The following is a 19,257-nucleotide window of genomic DNA, read 5'->3' as shown; positions in this document are numbered from 1 at the left end:
TCAAACATTGGGGCAGGGTACTTGTGGTGCCACTGTGACCCCAACAATGTCATTGTACATATGATATAAGAGTTAATGAATCTTTGCAAACAACACAGTCACAGTCCCCTGAAATTCTGCTAATACACAAAAATGTGTATTATTAGATATTCTGGACTATACATTTAAGAAGCAATTATTTATAGACATTTTTATACACCTTCTCATTATGTTCTATCAAATCTGAAGTGTGGTGAGTATGAAAAGGTTAAAAACTCTTGGAAAGTTCCAAGAGGACTTCCTTAATGTGTTTTTTAAGAAAACTGTTAATTCTTCTCTACAATTTTGCTATAATATCCAACTTGTAAAAGAATTTTGGCATGTTCATCACAAAAGAACCTAGAAAGAACTAAGGGATGTGTGGACATAACTGACTTCCAAAGAAATGTGAACAGTGATTAGGTGCCCGTGTGAGGCTACATAATTCCACTTTTATTCAGTATTGGTATCTAAATAACAAAGGATCTTCCTAGCAGCCCTAGTGAGATTGAGTCTACACTCATAAGCTACAGTTAAAACAATGACATTCACAAACCCATTAAAATGTTATCTGCTAACAAAGCAGTTACAGGCAACTTAGGACAAATACCTCTGTATCATACATATTGTAACAAAATTATTGTCCATACAAACAGAACTTAGAAAGACTTAGCAGTTACATTTACCTGCTTGGATCCCAATACCTAATTTCTTCATATTCCTTTTTAACACAAAATTTGTAAAGATCTACTCTTAAAACATTTCTTTTTCATTGAGGGTTGCTATTCTTTTCCCCAAGTCAGAGAACTGAAATGCTTCTGTCCACCCAAATAACTTGAATTCGAGCTCTATAAGCTAGAATTGGTTCTTTTACAACTCTCATTTTTAGGAAGCAGTTTGGACTGGAGAACATTCAGCCTTGCTCAGCCACCACAGACAGCCAGAAGGAAAGAAGGAGTAAGGCATGAGAGGCTGACCCAGATTCCTCCCTTAGGAACTGTGGATCACTGAGCTGTGGTGGAGCACGTGCACACTTGGCAGTGTGGGCTCTTTGCTCATTAGACACCTGGTTATTAGTCAGTGTGAGATATCCTGATCCTCTCAGGTGTGCCTCCTCCCTTCTACCAAGCCTGGCCAATACCAGGTGACGTCAGGTTTTTCATCCCAAACCTGCCCAAGAAGCAGGAATGCCTTTCACTCATCATTTCTAAGACCTGAGACTTCTCAAACTGATTCCTCATTGTCTCTACAGGACAGAGTCTCATCCTGCTGCAGTGCCTTCACTCTCCAAACTCCTGTAAGGGCAGCACTCCCAGCAGGGAATGCACCTCCTGCAAGGCCAGCACAGACAGCAAGCTCCCACTGGAATTGTATCTGGGTCCCACTGAGCAAGGAAAATAGAATGACAACTGAGAAGATCTGTCAGGAAACATGCAGAATGCTTTCATGGGCTGGAAACGTTTTCTGCCATTCTTCTGTTGTCAATAAGGTATCAGGAGTTGAAGTAACAGGAACTCAGTCAAACTGGATTTGCCTTAGAGCTTCCATCTACTCAGCAAGCCAAAACACACCCAGCTACAGTGAACTGGCTGGTTTGCATGCACAATAACCTTGGAATTTAAAGAAGTCTGAACATATGTCTGAACCTCAACAGATCTGTCCCCCTGAACTCCATGTCATTCCTCATTTCCAAATGCAGCATGGTCACTAAATGGGTCTCAGCACCAAATCCTGCACACTGCCTGTGTAGGAAGCCTCCATGAACAAGGATTCCTCTGGCACAGCAAGTCTGGATATAACCTGGTGTCACAGCTCAGCATCAGACCCTAAAAACCTGCCTGGATGGATGGACGGATCTGCACATTTTTTCAGTACAAACCCTAAGTTTCTACAGGAAACTGCCCGAATGTTTCCACCTCTGAAGAACTATTTTATCCTTGGAACTGAACAGAATGAATTACACAAAACTGTCAGCAATTGATCCTTCAGGCTTCTGTCCATAAGGAGAGGCTCAAAATGAAAGGTGTAGCTCTGAGACCTAGCACTTCTGCTGGGAGAAATATTCCCATTACTGTGGGTGATGTGCACCTGTTACAAACAGAAAGGAATGTTTTAAGCTGCACTCTTTAAAGCACTTGTATATCCTGGATTTTAACTGAGAGGTCTTCTGAAACCTCTAGAATGACTGCAACACCTTTGGAGATTCTAAGCTAACTCCCAACACCTTGTCCTGGAAACAGTCCTGCCCAAGGTTTGAGAGAGAGCATCCTCTCTCTGCAGTCAAATCATGAAAAAATTCTGGGAAAGTTTCCATGTTAGACACAACTCAAGATCCAACTCTCCAGAAGTTTTTTCCAGAACTGCTGGGCTGGAATGAAAAGCCATTGACAAACTTGGTCTCCTACCTTTCAAAACAGGACCTGAAAAGGACAGAACTTGACAGACCTTCAAGTGCTGCAGCTGCACAGAGATGGTGAAAGTCTCCCTGGAGCTGCTGGGACCAGAAACAAAGAGGGAGCAGGGTGGCTACATGGGAGCTCTGAATTCTTCCTCTTGTTCTCACTGTTGGAATGTCTACCATGAACTGTTCATCAGGCCCATAATTACTCCTTTAATTGCAAAGCCAATGTCTCAATTGCTGCCTTGTGAAATACAGCAGTGTGGGCTGGGGCTGTACCTTCCAAGAGATAAGAAAAGCATGTTATCAAAGGATCTGTATTCAGCTCTTTTCAAAGCATGGCTCTGGGTATTCCCACAAGACAAGGAAAAAAAAGGATTTGCAGAAATAGGACCTTAAGCATAATCATAAAATAATTAACTTTGAGGTGTCTAACTGGAATGGGAAATGGGAAAATGGGATTTACAGGTGAACTAAGGAGCAAGGACCCCTCACCAGATGATAATTTCCTGTAGTTATGGTTAATTCCAGGACACCCCATTTGCCTGAAGAAGGACTTGGGGAGCAGTTGATGTCATTGCTGTGCAGCTGAGAAAGCAAAGCATGAAACACCAAATCCAATCCTCAGGCATATTGGTCCCATGGTAGGAATTATTTCTGTGCTAATGCTGGTTCCTTCCCATTTCTGCCCATTTCTCTAACCCTTCCTCTCCCTTCAAGACATCAAACCCCTCCTCCAGACAGGGAGCAATTAAAAGTCCCTATTGAGCACTGATGCCCAAGAAGAGCTATGGATTGTTAATGGACACAGTCATCTTAAACCCCTCTCTGGAGGCTGAGAGCAGGAAGCAGATGCCTCTGCACTTACAACTCTTAGAGGCTGATTTGGGGGAATCTGGGAGCATGGAGTGAAGCCAAAGAAAGACACAGAGGAAGCCCTTGGATCCCTCTGGACAGGTGCCTTTGGTGTTCACACATACAATATGCATTGAGGTTTTCCACACTGAACAATCACCAAACACCTGGAAAAAAAGGCAGTGAGCAGTGGAGGACAAAGCTGGCTGATTGTCTATACACACTAAATGCAAGCTGACTTTCTGAGATGGACTAACTGGCAGATGAAATTCAGAATAGGTGTATGGTAAGATTGAGCCCATAGAAAATAACAAGTTTGCCTACCTGTGTCTGGAATGAAAATGTAAAAATTCTTTGGAAAAATGAATAGATAACAAAACAGATATTGCAGCAGTGCATAAGAATGAGACAAAAAAATCACAAAGAAAATCTGTTGACTATTAACAGCCAAACTGTAGAGAAAGTAAGACATGAGAGGCCAGCTGTGCCCTTCTCTGTAAGCATCAAGACTTCCTCAGCAAGCAGCAGCTCTCAATGAGTGGGACCAGAGTGGTTCCCACTGTGGGTGCCCAGTTGCTCTAAGAAGCTGGAGCTGCTCTGTGACCTCCCCCAGACTGAGGCAATGATCCCATTTTCCAAGCAGGAAGAGATTGCTGGTCCACTACAGCTTCCATTCCATGGCTCACCTCGCACCAGGGCAAAGGAAGCTGCTGAACTCTCCCTGCCCCTCCTTCCCCACTAAGAGGCAGTCCCTGGGTTTGGGCAAACCCCAGGGACAGCAGTGCCTTCAGAGAGGGCTCTGCCCAGTCACCTAACCAGGGCCAGCACCAACAGCCCAGCTGGCACATGCTCCAGGACAAACTCAGGACTACAGCACCTGGAGAGGCACATTTTCTATCCTCCTGTCACCTAAATGCAAATCACACATATATAACTAAGAGCAGAGACATTTTAGAGGTGAAGCTCTTCCACTGGAAGTACAAAAACTGAGCAAGCCCTCTCCCAGCTGGAGAGGGAGGACAATGCTGGATAAAACAAACTTTTAGAAAGTAATTGTTGTCAGTACAGCTCTGATAACAGCAGCTCTAAATACCATTTAGAGACAGTTTTTCCTCCTTAAGATTGCACACAAGTCTGAACATATAGGTATTTTCTTTATCAGTGGGCTACCCTGTGACCAGCTGATATCAAACCAGCCATAAATGTCAGAGACACCAAATGCCTTAAAGGCAGGAGAGAAGTGCTAATGCTGTTGCTCAAACAAGGCCTTATTACTACTCCAGACAACAAGATTTTTCACTCCCACCCTCTTTACAGCCTTTAAAAAGACGTAACAATCTGCTTACAACTTACTGTGTACAGCAGATCCTCTGGAGTTACAGGGCTGATGAAAATGGTACGGAGACATCGCAGGCAAGCTTCAATAAACTTCAGATCTGGCGAGAGCAATCCTATAAATATGGGCACATCAACCATTCAGTCTTTGTTTATTTCAGTACTTTAGGAACATTTACTGACACAGATCCATCAAGGGAGGAGTACCTTGCAATAAGGCTGGGATAATATGGCAGTCTAGGAGGGATTTGACATTGTTCTCTGTCCCCATGGCAAGGCTGCCCAGGACCACTGCACATTCTGTTCTCAGCTCCGTGCTTGAGGTCTCTTGCTGGAGTAAATACAGCAACCTGCAAACACAAGTATTTTTAGAGGAAAATTCATATGGAAGAGAAAATTTAAGTCTAATGGAAAATAATCTGAATTTTGCTACGCAAAGATGATGAAAACCTTAAAAGAAAGATGAAGACTGAGCAAAACAGTAGAGTAACACTTCATTCACAACCTTTTCACACTGTGTGTTCCTACACAACTTTTACTTGGTGTAGGAAAAAAACCCACTGCTCTTTCTTAAAAAGGTACTGTCACAGTACTGACATCCAGGATGGGCCTTTCAGGACAACAGGGAGATCCCAAATCTCAGCTGAAGGAAATGAGTTTGCAGTTTGAGGCTGATGGGAAAGGGAACCTTAACACCTGATTACCATTGTGGGGATGGTTATCTTTGGCAGTGATTTCTTCTGGGTCACAACTGCAAAGTAACTCTATCACCAAGCACAAGCATGGGGTGGTCTGAGGGCAATCTGAGTTTGGAACACTGAGAAATGATCACATAAGCAAAGAAAGCCCAGGAAAGCTGTATGTGCAGAAAGGCAGCTGTATTGGAGCTAAACAGAATCACTTCAAGCCTAAAGCCCATCTTGCCAATGATCTGGGTCCCAATCTATTTGGATCCTTTCTACAGTATCAAGAAGCAAAATACATAATCAGTGGTATGTAAAATCATCACTAAGGAAAAATAGCACTCCCTCAATCCTGTGGAATCAGGTGACAACAGGAAACAAAAGCTTCTGTGGTCATGTACAAATATATTGAGAGATCCTTGCTAAAATTCATCGTGGAAAAGAAGAGAATATTGAGCTCCTATGTGGAAAGCACAATCTCATCTACTGTTCTAACCCTGGCTGACTCCTCTGCTGTATGTGTTGGTAAATATTGATCTAATTACTAATTAAAACATGTCAGTAGCAACAACCGTTTTAAAAATAGCTTTCAATAACCTAGAGGCCAATTTAGAAATTCAGAAATGCAAGACTATTTTGTTCCATTTTCACTAGGAAGTCCTGAAACCCTGCTCTGTGTCTTCCCTGTACAGACCACACCAATGGCCTTCTCCCATTATCAAGGCCTTCAACAAATAACCTGCTGCTTGTATGCAGAAATGTTCAGTCACAGAACCACAGGATCATTAAAGTTGGAAAACTCCTCTCAGATCATCAAGTCCAACCATTAACCCAGCACTGCCAAGGCCACCACTGCCCCATGTCCCCAGATGCCACATCCACACAACTTTTAAATCCCTGCAGGGAAGGGGACTCCACCACCAATGCCCTGGGCAGCCGTGCCAGGGCTGGGCAAGCTTTTTCCAGGAGGGATTTTCCCAATATCCAACCTGAACCTTCCTGGCACAGCTTGAGGCTGTTATCTCTCCTCCTGTCCCTGTTCCATGGAGCAGAGCCCGACTCCCCCCAGCTGTCCCCTCCTGTCAGGAGTTGTGCAGAGCCAGAAGGGCCCCCCTGAGCCTCCTTTTCTCCAGGCTGAGTCCCCCCAGCTGCTCCAGCCCCTTCCTCAGCTCCATTCCCTTCCCTAGACACGCCCCAGCCCCTCAATATCACATCCTAAAAAGACTTTTTTCCCCAAAAGGATTTTTTAAAAATTCAAAAGCACATAAAATTCTGAAGGCTTTTCTCTTCCAAGGAAAGTAATTGCTATTTTCTTTCCCATTAACGCCCCACACGTGGAACAAATGTTACAGTTCTGCTTCTCTTAAAGAGCAAAAATTAAACACATTGACTACAATCTAAAGTCTAACATGCTTAAAATAGAAAGCCTTACCTAAACTTTATAATTAGTGAAGATCAAAATTTAAGTTCCCATTTTACATACAATAAGTTCCTGAAATACTAATAATATCCTTTTCTAAATCTTTAAAATAAGTTTGAGGTTCAGATCAGGTGTTTCACAGAGCTAGACATGCATATTGTAATATTTTCTATTTCTGTCTTTAAAAGACAGAACTGACACCAAGTAACATTGAAAATTAGGTACTTCCATGACAAACTATAAAATTACAAAAAGTTTCAAGTGAAGAGAATCCATATAATCACTAAAGATAAAACTTAAATAATAAAGTACTGTCAAGCATCAAAGACAAAGATCCACATCCTTCTATTGTCCAGGGGAACATCCTGGACTGGTTTGTTGTTCCCAAGCTCTAGCCTAGACATATTCAGCAAAGATGTCATGCAGTCCTCCTTTACATTAATATCATCAGGATAAAAAAGAAGAAAATTGGCATTTATATGCAGGGGACAGAAGGGAAGATTATAATTTGGATTTTGGGAACTTAAAAATATGATTAAGGTACTTGTTCATAGTTCAAATGTTCTAAGAACACAGCATCCCTGCATAACCTGGATCCCTGATCTGCAGCCTTATCCCTTATCAGCCAGCAGAAATACTGAACAAGGCTGTGCTAGAACCACCACAACACACTTTGTGTGCTTCGGAGGAAAACAAAAGCACAGCCACACAGAAAAGGTTGTCTAAACAGCAAAAAGGTGCTAATGTTCTTGTTGACACTCTTCAGCCTGTGGTCCTGCAGTAAAGCTCATTACAACAAAGAGGAAATTAGATAAACCTGATGGAAGGATCTTACAACATATAAATGAGCATTTTCCATGGTTTTAAAATGCAGTGTTTGGATTTTTTTCAAACTTCTATAAGGCTTCTTCAAATATTTTCCACTTACATTTATATAAAATACAACTTCTGCCCTTCTAAGGGCAATTAAGTGATTAAGGCTTTTTTTTTCTCAAGTGTTAGGAATGATATCCAGGAAATTATATCCAAATGAGGAAGGACAGCAAATCCATCCAGAAAGACACTCCAATGGACTCCATAAACAATCACGCCAAGAAACAGAAATGAGGTCAGCTGGAGGCATGATACACACCTGGGAAAACCATGGATTATTTTAAAGTAGAAAACTTTCACAGGAAGAGCTGCTGAACAAAAGGGAAGTAGAGTGGCTTGGCAAGGAAGAGACCCAGCTGCACTTCCTCTTTCCTTTGATGATGAGTGAGTCGGGTGAGATGCACCTGAGTTCTACACCATAAAACACATGTGCATGATTCAGACCTCCCCAATCCAGTCTGAGCACCAACCTCACAGTTAAAAAGAACAAAAAATCCCTTTTTCACATTCCTGCCCATTCACAAGTTGTCACAAAAATTTCTCCAGTTCCTAAAACACCTGGCAAGGAAATGAAACTCAGCCCTTCCTCAAACCCCATAGGCAGGCATGTGGAGGAAGAGCCCAGGATAACAGTTTGAGTGCTGTGAAGCTTAAGACATCTTTCATCAAAGTATGTTAATAAATAAAAGCTTTAATTCAGTCATGATTAGCTGAACATTTCTTACCAACCCCCTTGCAAAGGGGATGAATACACTACTTGTGGAATTATTGTATTTTATTCTACCTTGGAAGATGCTTGCATTCCAGTCCATTGCAAGAAGGCCCAAAAGCTGTTCCCTGAAAACCCCTGTGATGAACACACAGATGAAAGCACTGCTCAGGTGAGTTACCCCTGCTGGCTGACAGAACATGGAATAAAAACTCACTGCATGCATAGAGGTGACCTCTGAACATGCTGGAAGTCCCCGTGAGAGTCAACTCCAAACAGTGAATGGAATTAATGTATTGAGAATAGTTCAAACAAGACAGGAACACAAACTTTTTTTCAACCTGTTCTTTTTAGTGCTAAAAAGCACTACTTTTCAGACATAACAAGAAACAATCACTTTCCCCAGAACTTCCCAAAGACGGAACCAAGTATAATTTTAAAGGCCTTCAGAATAATTTCTGTACAATAATATCTAAAGTGACAAATTAAATACCTGCAGATTCTTACACAAGAAGACTCAAAAAATGAGTGATTTTTATGACTACTAGTCACAGAAATTTATTCTGGAGTGGGATGCCAGTTTCCCTTCTAGAAGGAATGGTAATTCCAAATCTCCAGAGGTTGGATCCAAGAGACCTGGGCTAACTACTCCCTGAAAAGCCCTCCCTGAATGCAAAAATAACTGCTTCTGAAATATTTCACACAGTGCACAGCTTTTTAAAAGAGCCAAGTTGAGCAGTATGCAGGGTTATAAGTAGGGAAGCTGGCTGCACAGAGAGCTTTTCCCTTGGGAGTAAAACAAGGAGTCTCAGCTTGCAGCTCTAGTAATTTATCCTAATGCTTAGACATCCTCACTAACATTAATATTCCATGAGCTGTTGCATATACACCACAAAACCTGCATCCAGTCTGATCCTTCATGTAACTAAATCCACCTTTGGGGAGTTTCAAAATCCAATGAGCTGCAAGAGGTCTGGATTTGAAACTCCACATTTTTCATGACTCCAATCAAGTTTTCCCTCCCCTTCCTCTTTAATGATGTTTCATTAGGAAACAGCCCTGGCTCCTCCCCTGGAGCCCTGTTTACAGCAGGAATATTCCCCCAGCACTCCATGGGTTCCTGCCCTGTTCCCACCCAGGTGCTCCCAGCTCCCTCGAGGTGCCCACACTCCCTTCCAAGTGACTTGAAGGCTACTGAGGTGGCTGCCTCTCCTCTTGGTTACTAGATCAAAACCCTTCATCCCAGTGCATCACCACTTTCAGATCTCCAGTCTGAGCTGAATTTATTCCAATTTTCCCCCTAAGACTATTCCATGACCCACTCAGCAAAACATAAATACATCCTTTCTTTGCAGCCATTTATACCACAATAGGAATACACAGCCCCTGGAACCAAACAGAGATAAATTTACACCAACAGCACTCACGTTTTCACTTCCACAGTGAATTACACTGGTTCAGTTGAAGACTATTTTTGAGATTACAAAAGCCTTTTTTTCCACAAAAAGTGTGTTAATAGGCATTACACAAAGCAACATCTTCACCTACTCTTGCTTCAATCGTGTTATCACCTTGCTCAAAACTGATGTCGGATTCCTATGTTCACCACTGGACTGTTCATTCAATTTACTTTGATAAAACACATTCAAACTTTATCCTAAATTTTCCAGAAATTCCTGTCTGATTTAGAATATCAGCCAGCTTATGACCATCTGAAAAACTACTGTTCATTAAAACAAACCAATTCTAAAAGGTTTTCGTCTGAGAATATCAAGTGACCTTATACCAAAAATCAAGCTGTTTTTACTTCCCATTCACCTGCAGTTTGAAATTCTCCATTGTATACAAAAAGATTACACTACAGTCTCACTGAGTTTGATATCACCATACAAAATCCTGCATCAGCACATGAAAGAGGATGTCAAGAACACATTTTTGAGTAGTTTTGTACAGATTTGACTCTTCCAGCTCCTTAAGAAGTAACACGAGGTATCATAAAGCTACCTTCTACATAATATTGAGTTTGATATCACCATACAAAATCCTGCATCAGCACATGAAAGAGGATGTCAAGAACACATTTTTGAGTAGTTTTGTACAGATTTGACTCTTCCAGCTCCTTAAGAAGAAGTAACATGAGGTATCATAAAGCTACCTTCTACATTATAGTTTTAAACTTGAAACTTAAAATTCTAATAAAAATACACAATAGAAAAGGTGGCATTAGAAGTACATCTTGTATTAACAACCTTCTTTTTGCTATCAGAACAGGCACTTCAGAGATATGGGGTTGTATAGCTTCTAAACAACAGCTCTCACACAATTCTGCTGACTGCAAATGTTTGCCTTGACTCACCTGTACTCCACAGCTGTGTTAGAAGAATACCTCGCTCCAGTTACACACATCATCCTTGTGGAGAGAGTTATTCCTCATAAAGAGATGTCTAATTATGCAATCAAGTCCTGACTCCTGACTTGATTTGATGAAAAGCAAAGGACAACCATGGTAGAGCCTCTGCTCCCCACCTCTTTCACCACCCTAAAGCAAAGCAAGCCTTGGAAAACCAGCAAGGCAAGTGAAGCTCCTTCCCCTAAGAGAGCAAAGCACAGCACCTGTGCACAGATCCCTGCCTGGAGGGGTGCATGACAGAAAATCCCAGTGCAAACTGCACAAAAAACAGAACAAGGCATCAGGAAACAATCTCTTAAGGACAGCCAAGAAATTTGGACTAAACACTCCCTAATGTGCATGACAGACCTCACAGTACTGAGTCCAAGCGCAGGGAGTTCCTGGAAGCAAGCTGGGAGCAGGCCAGGGACAAGGAAGGTCCCAGAAGATGTGCAGAGCTGCTAACAGCACATCCACTGACAGCCCCAGCAGAGGCCAGCCCTCACTCCTGCGGCCACCACGACAACCAGGTGGGCACAGAGGAGCACTGGAGGCATGAGGAGCTCTGACAGATCCTCAGGCCTTGCTCTGAGGCAGGATCAAACATGGAACCATTTGAAGTGGCTGTCCTGATCCATTTTCCAGCTCCCACTGATGGGGATCCAGGGCACTGCCACCCCAGCAGCCCCTCAGCATTTCAAGGCACATTTCTCCACTGCTGTAGGGCAAGTCCTGCTCTCCCCATTCTCTGCTCACCTGTCTTCTTTTTAACCCCACAAAACAAGGCCTGCTTTTTGTGAGAGTTAGTTTTGTGTGATTATTGAGCTGAGGCAGGTCTTGGTGCAGTCAAGCACAAGACAAGTGGAGGTGGGACATGGTCAGAAGCACCGAGGGTGGTTCTGAGAGGAGCTCTGTTACACCAAGCTGGCATTTCACCTGCACTGCCAGGGGCACAGCCACCTAAAGCACTTCCTTTCTCATCTTTTTTACCAGGTTACACAATTACCAAAGCAGCAATCTGTTATTCTTTTGGCAAACTCTAAAACAACACTGCCTGAAGGAATTTGATTATGTTTAACAATAAATCAAAACATAAAATTTAATGTTGCTGTGTTTACAGACCTAGAAACAATTTAAAATTCCAATAAATTCTTACTAGTTTCACTTCCATAGGCAACCAAACAATCTGCTGTGCAGAACTCAAAATCCAAGTGATGGAATGGAAGAGAGTCCTTCAGCTGTTCTACATGGCCTTTAAAATGTACTCCAAATAAATTTTAAAGATTTAAAAACCCAAGAGTTAAACAGAATCACTAATAAATGCCAGGGAAAGGTTAAAATTAGCTACACAAAATTCTTTGAGGTGCACCTACCTAGAGAAAGCTTTGGGAAGAAGGGCACTACCACCTTAGAAAGCCAAATAATTGACTTTATGTGATAGGGGAACAACCAGCTGGAAGTTAGAAAATAATTTTCAGTAAGTGACAAGAATGATTTAGTGATTCTGTTAAAGGCCCTGGGTGGTTGGGACTAAGATTTGATTAAAAACTGTATTAATTTTGGAGCAAATGAATAACTGAAGCTCTTAATGAAGTGGATTAGACTTTAAATGCTGAACTCTCAGCAATAATTAGATCAGCAGTAACTTCATTCAGGTAAGGTTTTTTGTCAAAATCATACAGAACAGAACAGGTAACTACAACAAACAGGAAGACAGAGCTATGCTCTGCTCACTGGAATTCAGCATTGCCTTCCCTGTGCCCGGCCATCCCCACTGGAAGAAGGGAGGGAATGATCCCAGGACTGCTGGTCCTTTCAGTGCCAAACCAGCAATGCTGCATCTCTCTGGGTACCAAGAGCTGCTCCACAGACTGGGAACACTGACTGAGCAGGAACTTGCTCCTGCTCATTTCACTGAAGGGTTTTCTTTTCCAGTTCCACCTCTGTGAGCCATTTACAGCTCAGAGGATTGGGAGCCAGCAGCACTGCAGACTGCTGCTAGATGAACAGCGTTAAGTTAGTTCAGAAGCCCTGTTGAGATGACTTAGAAAAGAACAATTTACATTTGAACTGATGATTCCATCACTTCCCTGAGATTTAGGCTGTAAGAGGACTGACAGAAAGCATTAAATTGAACTTGGACTCCAAAGAGGTGTCTGACGTGATAAGACACACAAGCTGCAGGATTTGTTCTTATAAAACTACTGAGTAGGGCACACCAGCAATTACTGTGGAGTTCTTGGTCTCTGCTAGCACTATTGTGGGGTAGAAGGAAAAAAAAAGCTGAAGGACAGTACAAGTAGGAAATTATTTTTACTAATGCTGTTGTGTCTTTAAGATCTGCCACTTAGCTTTAAGCAGCCTGCCACTTAAAGAACTTGGCCTTAAAATAACTTTTCCCCTCTAAACTTTAAAAATTGTATTTTCTAGGACTACTACTAAAAAGCAAGAATTTCAAAAAGTAACATTTCTGCAGCCTTGACAAGGGCCCAAGGCCAGCATTCCATGAGAATGGAAATTTTATGATTCTAGGAAGAGATATAGAAATCATTTCTTAGGAAACAAAATCCACACACAAGCTGGCTATTTCCGTTCTGAACATCCAGAGCCAAGTCTGTGCACACATTTGTACAGGTTTAACACCTCCTAGTTTTAAATTCCAGACATGGAAATTCTGCAAGCTTTCTTTAATCAACTTTGTTTTCCCTAACACCCTCTTCAGAACAAGCAGTCCAGAGATGACCACAGGTCAGACTGAACTTTCAAGGGCCTCAAAAATATTCATTTAAGGTATTGATACATGTCCCTTTCCAAAGATGACACCACTGAAGAGCCAGCTCTCAGGAGGCCACTGGCCCAGAAATGACAGGGATCCACCATTCCTCCACAGAACCTGCTTCCTTCGTAGGAAGATCTTCAAAGGACTTTGCATTTCTTTGCAATATTTTAAAATAATAGGGCTATTTCATATATTCCAGTAGTATTTGGCCCGATTTCAAACAAAAGATACCTCTAGACTGGTTTCCAAACACTGTACAAGTCTGCTCTAATATTTGAAGATACTGTTTTCTTTTTCACTGAGTGACAGGTCTGAAGGGGTTCCTTGGGTCTAAAGAGTATTTTTGAAAGCTTGATAGAGGAATACTTGGGGAAGGAGAGAGAAGCAAGAAATGAGTAAAAAAACAAGCTGAACCACAGGACAAAGCTGCAGCAGAATTCTAACAATTCCCATTAGAGAAGAGAATCATCTTCCCATGGGAACCTGCAAATGAACTCTGTGAAAAGAAAAAGGTTCTTTAAGACATAAAGAATGCCATGTTAGTTATTCCTCTCCTCACTGAGGGAGAGGCCTGGCTTTGCAGACTGGAATTCCACAGGCCCCTGTACTCCACCAGCTCCACTGATCAGCAGGCACATCAAAAGAGCCAAAGGATTCCCCCCTCCTTGACAGAGAACAACCAAAGGGGTTCTCTAACCCAAACAGTCTATAATCTACTGAAGTCTGTCTGCAACACCTTGAGGAAATTGCAAAGCCTTCAGAAAGGCACTTGGGGGTAGATGATGCCAGGTTATAGCCAGGGAGGATGACCTTTGGTCACAATAACTCAATGGATTTCAGCTAGTCCTCCAGTCTGAAGAGCCTTTTCTGAACATCTCTAAAGAAACTTCTGGTCATTTGAGAATAACTTGTCCTGAAGAGAGGACAAGTATGATAGTTCACTTTTTAACATTTCCCAGGGCCAGTCATGTCTCTGCAGTTGTAGATTAACTGTATAATTCACCTAGACAGCCAGAAGGCATTAACAGCAATGAAGAAAAGAGCACTTTTGAATTTTCCTTACTGGGCAAAAACAAGCAGCAGCAAAAAGCAGGATAACCGAGGGAAAAGAAGTCCTACAAAATGTAAGAATGGGCAGATTCTAGATTTGAAAGGTGAAGGTCTTCTGTAGCTTTTAAAATGGGAACCACAAGAATCAGCAGGACTTGCAAAAACCCTTAAGGCCTGTTGCTGATAGAAATTCCATAAATTTCTCATAATCTTCAACAAATGCTCATTTTCATATTTTTATCTCCTGTGAAGTCTTCTCTTCAACTGTTTGTAGCTGGTCAAAAGGGAAGATAACCCTGCAGGTTCTGTACAGGGGTGGCCCCAGTGCTAATCCCTAGAGAATTTCAAGGGCCAGCATTGGCACAAACTCAGTGTGTCAGTGAGAAGAGACTCTCTGCAAATAAAAAGCATTTTTGACAAGACAGCAGCAGCAGCTCTCAGGCAGAACAGTTTTGGACCTGGCTGCCATTTAAGCAAAAAGATACAGGTGGGTGCCACACTGACAGCACGAGGACTGCAGTGCTCAAGGTTTCCATTCCACATTGGTGCAAACTGAGGCTGAAAGAAAGCTAGAGGAGAAGAGGGATGAAATGAAAGCTGTAGTAGCAATCTAGGAGTTAAAGTCACCTGCTCAATTTGTACTAGTGGAATCAGGGTCCAGAAAATGTTAACATCAGCTGAAGCAGCAAGGTACAATAAAGTATGATCAATGGTTTTTAATCCTCTGAAGCAAGTGGAGCAGACAAGCAAATTATGTCAGATGTTTTTCAATATTTTAAATTAAATCTTAAACATAACCTTACACATTTTCAGTTATGAACTCACCAGGCAATTGGCTGAAGAATAGGATTAAGATACAACCACTGCATCCATCATTAATATCAATGTCAAAAAAATAGATTTTATTCCTGAGCTGATAAAGTTCAATAAAAACACCAAGACTACTTTAGAGAATTCTATGAAATTCTAAATGAAAAGCATTACTCAACAGCCTGTTCTGTAATACATGAGTTTAACAGATATTTCAAGTGTCTCTCAGTTACATTAAAGAAAATATTCAGTCAACTACAATCAAAGTTAAAACAAAAAAGTGCCTGTGATCGAAGGATCATTATTCCAGACCTGTTGTGAATCAGTGAAAAGGAGAGTAGCAAAGGACATACCTTGGAACTGCTCCCAAAACAATCAAGTTGGCTTTTTGTTTGTTGTTTCCAATTACAGCATTTTTCATATCTCTGTAAATCCAGAAAGAAAAACAAACCCTGGTAAATTATGCTGAGGTACTGAGGGCTTATCTATAGAATTTACTATTTCCATGAGGCTTATCAAGCAGTTTTCTATATGTCCATGCTGCAGCTACAGACTGGGCAGTGCTTCAGGGCACAGTTTCCTCAGCCCAGAGGAAAATACCCCAGAGCTCTGGGATTCCACTACATCCCAACTCCTGCAAGTAAGCAAAACCCCAAACTATCTCACATGCACACCATAAACCAAGAAGTCTTATTACTGAGAAAAACTAGATATACTGGTTCTTTGTGCCCACATTATCACTAGACTTCTAAAACAATTTTAAAACCCCGCTACTGGTTGGAAAGTCAAATATTGGTAATTTAAAGTATTAGCTGAATAGTCTACTGGGTGCAGGGAAAGGCAAGCTAAGAAAAAGGAACAAGGAACCATCACCAGTCTCCAGAGACCAGGCTTGTACTCTCTTCACCCCAGGCTTCCTTTCATGTATTTCAGCAGGACACCTAAACATCTGTACATCAAAATCTCAGGAATTAAATGGAAACCAGAGCATTCTCCCACCTGAGAGTCACTGCAAGGTTACACACATTACAGGCATTCATACTGTGGTACAGAACATGGGATGCACTTTGGAAAGTGGACACTGGTTGCACACACTAAGAACTCCTATGAAAACCTGTGGTTTGCAACCTTGTTCAGAAAATTCCTACTGCATCTTAAAAACTGTCACCACCTGCTCTTTCTTCTCTTCAAATGAGCACATAGAGCATACATGAACATCCAGAGAATCTGAAAGCAAGCTTGCAACCTAAAACTGATTTACGAAAATCAAGATGATTCATTTCTAGGAAGCCTTCTAGCTGTTGGGGCCTTTAAGAGCAGAGAATAAAGAGAGATCAACTTCAGGTAATTCTTTATCATCAAAAACCCAAAACTAGATTGATTACAGTGTTAGCAGCAAAGTTGATAAGTTAATCACTACGCATATAATTTATTCAAACAATTTGGGAGTGTTAGTGGTTGCTTTAAGTGAGCACATTTTCTTGCCTCTATATCTCTCCCAGCTGCTATCTGCAATTTTAAAGAAATGTAGAGCAGCCCTGTCCTGTAAGGCCTGCCCTGGCCAGCAGGAACACTATACAGTCCTTTGGTGTGCACTGAAAAAGCAGATTTCACTGCACCAAGCAGCTGTCCCGAGTGCCCCAAGCTTAACAACTCCCTCCACTAGAATTGTAAAATACCTTAGCCAAGGCAGGCAGCACCTTACTGGCACAAACAGGACCTGCATAAAGCTCAATTAGCAAAAGGTAATTGTTCTCCCGCACTTTCTCCACATCTCTCCTTGCATGCACAAGAGTACTCAAGGAATTCCAGGCCACCTCCAAGTCTAGCTGTGATCTCAGAGCTCCAGCACAGGAGCATCACTAAACACAGCTCAGCTGCAGTTCAGTGCACCCCTGAACCCAGCAGATCAGGAACCCCCTGCCAAGGAGCCACCACTGAACAGCAACTGCCAGCCCAGCACAGCTCCACTTAGCTCAGCATCGGTGGGAAATGCTGCACCTCCCTGCTGTGTCAACCTAAGGTGGGTAACTTCACACCACGAGGCAGGAGGCAGAGGAGAAAGAGCAAGGTCAGGAGACAGGCTAAGCTGGAAACCCCTGAGAATTCCACAAATGGACTTGAAGTTGTCACTAAAATCAGAAACAGTACTTCAGTGGTTTCTATGCTGAACCCTTCACATTAAAGGTAATTTTTTTAAGCTTGTGAAATACAAGAGTCAGTCCAAAACAGTGGCAGAAGCAAGGGTCAGATGTTTCAGAGGAATAAGGGAAACTGCACCAACAGATGTGTCAAGTTCGGATACTGAAGATAAGGGAAACTGCACCAACAGATGTGTCACTAAAGTACTGAAATGCTCAGGCCACTCCAGGACTTCTGAAGAGGCTCCCTCTCCCTGCTGCCCTGAGACACCAGAGCCATCAAAAGCTGCACCATACCCACAACCTGCAAAGGCATCTCAGGCAGCTAAAGAGGAGCCACTAACCAAGCACCCTGCCAATTAACAAATAGATTTTGGTGTTGTTTTAATACCCTGTGCTTGTGATTTTACATTGTATTTTGTGTAAAACAAAACAAAACTGAAAACAACACTACCCAACTTTTGTGACTCCTGCCCCAATCCCCAACAGAATGGTTTGTTAACATTATAACCATTTAATAAGTATTCCCTATTAGAATTTGACTTAGAGACCCTCTCACAAGTGGCAGGAGCATGGCCAAGTTCCACAACACTCAAGTGGAGAGGGTTAGTGAGGGCACAGTCCTGATCTGTAAATTATTCAGATTAATTTTCTCCATCCCATGTTCATAAAGTTCCTCAGAAAAGTTATGTCAGATAGGTAAATGGTACAAGTTTGAGATTTCTGACAGATCCAACACATGTACATTTGACCAACTTCAACTTGCAGGCAAGCCAAATACCTTCAGATTGATAACATGGCCAAAACCTGTCACACAGGACTCAAAGGTGCCCATGTCTGTGTGCACTCCCAAGCTCCCTGCCATGCTTCTCTCTTCCAAGCTGCCATCTACAGAAATGACCCCATTCAACACACAGCAAACTGTGGATATGGAAAGCAAGAACACCCTTAAAATGCCATATTCAAATGCTGCATAGTAGTAGACTTTTGTTGTGTACTATGAAAAATAATTATGTAATTCCATATGATAATTTATAGAGATTTTCCTGATCAAGAAGCTAGTTCCCTAAGAAGCAAGGAACTACCATATGCTGTCCTGGACTACCAGGTCCTTGGTGAATCACAAACCTTGGAAAAGCTGAGGGCAACTCCCATATTCAAGAACATTACCTCCAACAAGTTCCAGCTTGACTGATTTCACATCCAAGACATCATGAGATACATCCAAGGGAAAAAAGCAGCACAGATCACTATCTTGTACAAAAGGCAACAAAGAAGCCTCAGAAACTCAGTCCAAAACTAACCCCCACTTTATTTCCAAATGTCAGGCACCCTGCTCCCATTTCCTCTGTGCAAAGGAGTCCCTGGCATGAGGAAAAAGGGAGCAGCAGTAACAGTGCAGCTACAGGGAGAGAACTTCAGAAGCAGCATCCCTGGTGACTCCAGGCCTAACCTGTGACAGGACCATGATCCAGAGGGAGATGCAGCCTTTCCAACTCCCAGCTCCAAGCTCAGGTTGTGAGCCAGCTGCCAGGCACCAGCACAGCTGGAGCAGCCTCCCAAGAAAAACTCAGAGCTGGCACCTGCACCCACAACACCTCAGCACCAGGGAGTTTTTCAGCTCAGAACAGCAGCTCTGTGGAGAGTCAAAAGACAAACCTGAAGCTCCATAAAATAGAGCCCTTAAGATGCATTTGAGGTTGGCTGGGTTTTTGGTTTGGGCTTTTCTAATATCCTGAATATTAAATCTTAGTTTACGTTCAAACTAAATTCCAAATAATTTAATAAAATAACCTG

The 19,257-nt window shown here is 42.2% G+C and overlaps 1 protein-coding gene across 3 annotated transcripts in view; it reads right to left on the bottom strand.

Annotated features, from left to right (window-relative positions):
- The window catches only part of ARMC8 (armadillo repeat containing 8), a 63,049-nt gene that overhangs the window by 31,739 nt on the left and 12,053 nt on the right, over positions 1 to 19,257 (bottom strand). For 2 of the 3 annotated variants that reach the window (XM_039696949.1, XM_039696951.1), the window contains exons 3-5: positions 15,673 to 15,744; positions 4,814 to 4,956; positions 4,625 to 4,722 (exon numbers count right to left, since the gene is read on the bottom strand). In XM_039696949.1, coding sequence (XP_039552883.1) covers positions 4,625 to 4,722; positions 4,814 to 4,956; positions 15,673 to 15,744 — 313 coding nt within the window. The remainder of the gene's footprint in view (positions 1 to 4,624; positions 4,723 to 4,813; positions 4,957 to 15,672; positions 15,745 to 19,257) is intronic. The other variant, XM_039696950.1, reaches the window with a different exon arrangement.

The sequence above is a fragment of the Passer montanus genome, unplaced genomic scaffold, assembly GCF_014805655.1.
Source record: "Passer montanus isolate IOZ18808 unplaced genomic scaffold, ASM1480565v1 scaffold115, whole genome shotgun sequence".
Lineage (NCBI taxonomy): Eukaryota > Metazoa > Chordata > Aves > Passeriformes > Passeridae > Passer > Passer montanus.
Note: the sequence above shows the minus strand (reverse complement) of the source record. Positions and strands in the feature narration are given on the sequence as shown.